Source organism: Oxyura jamaicensis (assembly GCF_011077185.1).
Source record: "Oxyura jamaicensis isolate SHBP4307 breed ruddy duck chromosome 27 unlocalized genomic scaffold, BPBGC_Ojam_1.0 oxy27_random_OJ68489, whole genome shotgun sequence".
NCBI classification, from domain to species: Eukaryota; Metazoa; Chordata; class Aves; order Anseriformes; family Anatidae; genus Oxyura; species Oxyura jamaicensis.
In genome coordinates this window covers 1-3,925 of record NW_023304773.1, presented here as the reverse complement: position 1 = coordinate 3,925, position 3,925 = coordinate 1, and the positions used below count along the sequence as shown (strand labels likewise).

Sequence of the window (3,925 nt, the reverse complement as noted above, 5' to 3'; positions counted from 1 at the left end):
GGGAGGACAATAAAAAGGCTTTGTTTTGTACCTGCGAGCAGGTGCTTACATCACCACGAGCTCCAGCTCGCCCCCGGAGCAGGGTTGGTGTGCGGCTCACCGCCGCCACAGCCAGAAAACCCGCATGGAAAAGCGGCGGCAGCCCGTCCCGGGAGGGTGGGCTGAGGGGAAGCACACTCTTCCTCCTCACCTCGCTGAGCAAGCGAGGAGGAAGCTGAAAAACGAGCCACGAACCTCTGCCAGGAGAGCCTTGGAAAGCAAAAGGCTTAGTTTTAAGCTTATCTAATGTCACATCAGCCATTTCCTAAGAAGGGAGCAAATTTAATTAAGAACGCAGAGCGGCTCAAGGACGGCGAGGTTACATCCAGCACAGGCGGCTCGGGACACAACGCGAGAGGTCAGCACCACGCACGGGCAGAGGGAGAAGTACAAACAGCCTGGGCTTGTCTGCTGCAGACTCATTATCCCGGGTCAAACGCGGATGCAATTAAATGCACAGAATGTCCAGCACAGAAACATCCTGCGGGGGGGGACAAATCCCGCAGGGGAACGACAGCAGCGAGCAGGGAAGGGAACGGCACCGAGAGAGGGAAAGTCAGCGGGGGTGGCGTGAAAAGGAGAAAGGCAGACCCCAGGCACTGAACCAAGCCCCAGGGAGATGCTGGCGGTGCACAGCCCCCGTGCAGAGACTTTCCTGGGTGTTCTGTGAGCTGCAAACACACGGGGAGGGCCCCAGTGCAACCAGTGAACACCGGTTTCCTCCACTCTGTAGCACAGCGGAACAGGACACGGAGGAACTTTTGCCACCAGCCTCCCAGCGCAGCTCCGGGAGCGCCGCGTCTGCGAGCAGACGGCTACAGCCCAGCGCAGAATGAATGGCAACGGGCTCCTGCTACAGAAAAAGAGGTTTTAAAATTCCCCCAGTCCCACAAACCCAGCCTGGGCTCTGGCATCTCGTCTGCGCTGCCGATTACCACCGCCGCCAACGGGTGCCAACAGCACCGCGGCTGGACCGGAGCCGAGGAGCCCAGCGAGGGGCTGGGAGGGGAGGACGAGCTGCTCAGCGCCAGCTGGAGCGTGCCAGAGGGACGCGAGCCGTCTGCTCTGCCAGATCCTAAAAACGACCTCAGGGGGTTGGATTAAAGGTCACTGCAGCGCAGTGCCCCGCATCCGCCCGTGGCGAGCGCCGAGGCAAAGACTGAGCAAGTGGAGCTCGATCCTTCCCCAGGGGAGCTCGATCTGTCCCTAGCGGAGCTCCCTGGTCAGTGATTAAGGATTTATCGGGTCAAAGAGTGTACCTGGGTCAGCTTCCAAGGAGCTGCACACTTCATTATCAGCACCGAGAATCTGGAACTCCAGCACAACCTCCACCAGCCTCTCATCTTAGAGCTTACCCCGCCACCTCCGCAACAAACCCGTTAGATTTTCGGCGGATCGCACGTGGAGATGAAGGCAAGCGTGGCCCCGAGGACAGGCAGAAGGAGCCCCCGCAGTCCATAGCACATGGAAAAGCCCCGGCACTGGGGGGGGCTTTGCAGGCCCCCCCCCACCCAGCACACGCTGTTTGTACAGCGCAGCAAGGAGACGCAGCTGAAGGGCAGGGGTTCGGTGGGCCCTTGTGTTTTGTTTCGGATGGAAAAATAAAGATAGACCAAAAGAGCCAGGCGGCTCTATAAATACATGTCATTTTAATTACTTCAGATTAGCTCCTTGGCACCCGCCCCGCCACGCAGCCTGCTCTGCAGCGAGCACGTGGTTCTTCCAGCGAGGTCTTTTGCACCGCAGCAGCACGTCCTGTCTGCCTGGCTCCAGCCCGAGCAGCGGGGACTGCCGAGCCCGGGCACGCGGCTGGAAGGTGGGAAGGAGCTGCCCTCAGAGGCCAAGCCTGACCAGCCACAGAAGAGCCCGTCCCCGGCTCTCCCAGGAGCAGCCACGGGAGCAGTTCCCTTGTTTCACTTCTGGGTGGTCCCTCCCGGAACCGCTGAGAGCAGCTTTAGCCTCTCAAAAACAACAGGGAGGAAAGAAAGACGGAGGATCTCTGAATATTTCTAAAAAAGTCATGTCTTTGGAAGGCTTCACAGATTCTCCTCGCCCCAAGAAATCCCGAGCATGCAGCTGCTTGCAGACACGGCTTGAAACCAGGCCAGGAGATGAAACCTTCGCAGCTAGAAACATTTCAGCAGCCGGAGAGGAGCGGCAGGGAGAGGGCTCCCATCAGAAGAACTTGACGCCTCGGCCGTCGTCCAGCGTGATGATTTCAGCCTTGTGCTCTTGCTGCAGGGCTTGCAGGGCACGAAGCAGCATGGCCTCATCCAGGCCGTGGAACTCTAGGGGAAGGACAGGCAGCCCCGTCAGCAAGAACAAGAAGAAAAAAAAAAAAAGAGGCTCACGACATCTACGGGGCGGTGACAGCGCAGACAGAAGGCCCTGCAGGGCACCTCTCAGACTCCAGCACCGAAACGCTACAGCAAACCCACACGGCTCCGCTGATCGAGTCCTCACCGCGCTGCCGCGTCAGCCACAGAGCCTGCAGGTCAGCAGACAGGGGGCAGCGAGCAAGAGCTGTCTCCGAGGCAGCGAAGAAGCCAGGCGTGAAAATTAAATAGCCTGCGCCTCACACCAGGCAAAGAGCTGGGTGCTGGGAAGGCTGGGCAGCATAAATCCCAACCGGTGAGAACAGGCAGGTGTTAACGCAACGTGCTGAGAAGCCTTCCAAGCTGCTTTTCCCGGTGGTGATCAGCGTGAGCTTGCATACGGGAACTTTAAAACGCTTCATCTACGTTCTGGCAATCCTCTGTTTGGGTATTTCAAATCAAGCGCGCCCTGAAAAGCCGCCGCAGGACGTGGCATTACCTTCATCTGCAGTATCATCCCCGCTGGCCAGCTCATACAGCGTGAACACGGAGTTGGTCAAGCCGTTCTTCGACACCTGGAAACGTAAGAGCATTTAGCAGACCTCGCCTGCACGATTCAACGCCCTCAGCACGACCCCAGCACGAACGAAATGTAACGTGGGCAGCACCCAACGAGCAAAGCCACCCTCAGGACTTGCTGGGGCATCCGAAAGGCAAGAAATGACAGCCGAGGGTGCTAACACAGCCCAACGCAGCGAAGAGAATGGAAACAGAAGTAGCGGGAAAGCACGAGGGAGAAGTCCCAGCAGCCTTTGACACGAGGCCCTCCGGACAGGGAAGGGCTGCTCTGCGCGCTGGGGCAGCCTCTGCCTCCTCACCCACTGGTAGATGAGCTTTCCCCACTCCTCGGGTCTCCTCCACATGATGAGGAAGCTGGTTTTGTTCTTGTCCAACCACTCCAGGTTCCCTGGAATCAATAGGAGAAAGGCTTCAGAGGCAGAGCACGGGGCTGGGACAGCAATCACGGCACCGCGCCTGCGGGCGGCTGGAGGTGCTGCTGCCCCCCTCCGTGCTCCAGCTCCCCCAGGAGCCTCCGGGAGCTGGGATTTCCCCCGAGCCCCCTCCTCACGCAGCTGGAGACCCGAGGGGCTGCAGAAGGGGTGAGCAGGCCCCGGGGGCTGCTCCTGCAGCGGGACGGGGGGGCAGAGCCCCTGGGGTACGGGACAGACCCCCCACCCCGATGGACGGATGGGCGCAGACCTCAGATTTCCCCCGAGCCCCCTCCTCGTGCAGCTGGGGACCTCAGGGGCTGCAGAAGGGGCGACCTGGCCCCGGGGGCTGGCACGGGGAGAGCCCCAGAGCTGCTTCTGCAGCGGGACGGTGCCTGCCCGGTGGGGCACAGCCCCCGGGGTACGGGACAGACCCCACCCCGATGGACAGACGGACACCCACCGTTTTTGCGGAGCTCCTCCAGCACCACCTGGATGGACTCCAGCGGCAGCTTCCCTGGGAGGGGGGTTAAGGAGGCGCTGACCGAGCTTGGGGGGGGTTGGAGGGGGGACAGACACGAC

General features: G+C 60.6%; 1 protein-coding gene across 1 annotated transcript; it reads right to left on the bottom strand.

The window, feature by feature from the left end:
* Positions 1-1,666: 1,666 nt before the first annotated feature.
* VPS25 (vacuolar protein sorting 25 homolog) lies at positions 1,667-3,921 on the bottom strand (the record flags this gene model as incomplete). Its single annotated transcript, XM_035313020.1, has 4 exons — positions 1,667-2,327; positions 2,854-2,929; positions 3,233-3,321; positions 3,807-3,921. Coding segments are annotated over 4 exons (393 nt in total), but the record flags the coding sequence as incomplete, so codon positions are not given.
* Between the last annotated feature and the right edge of the window lie 4 nt (positions 3,922-3,925).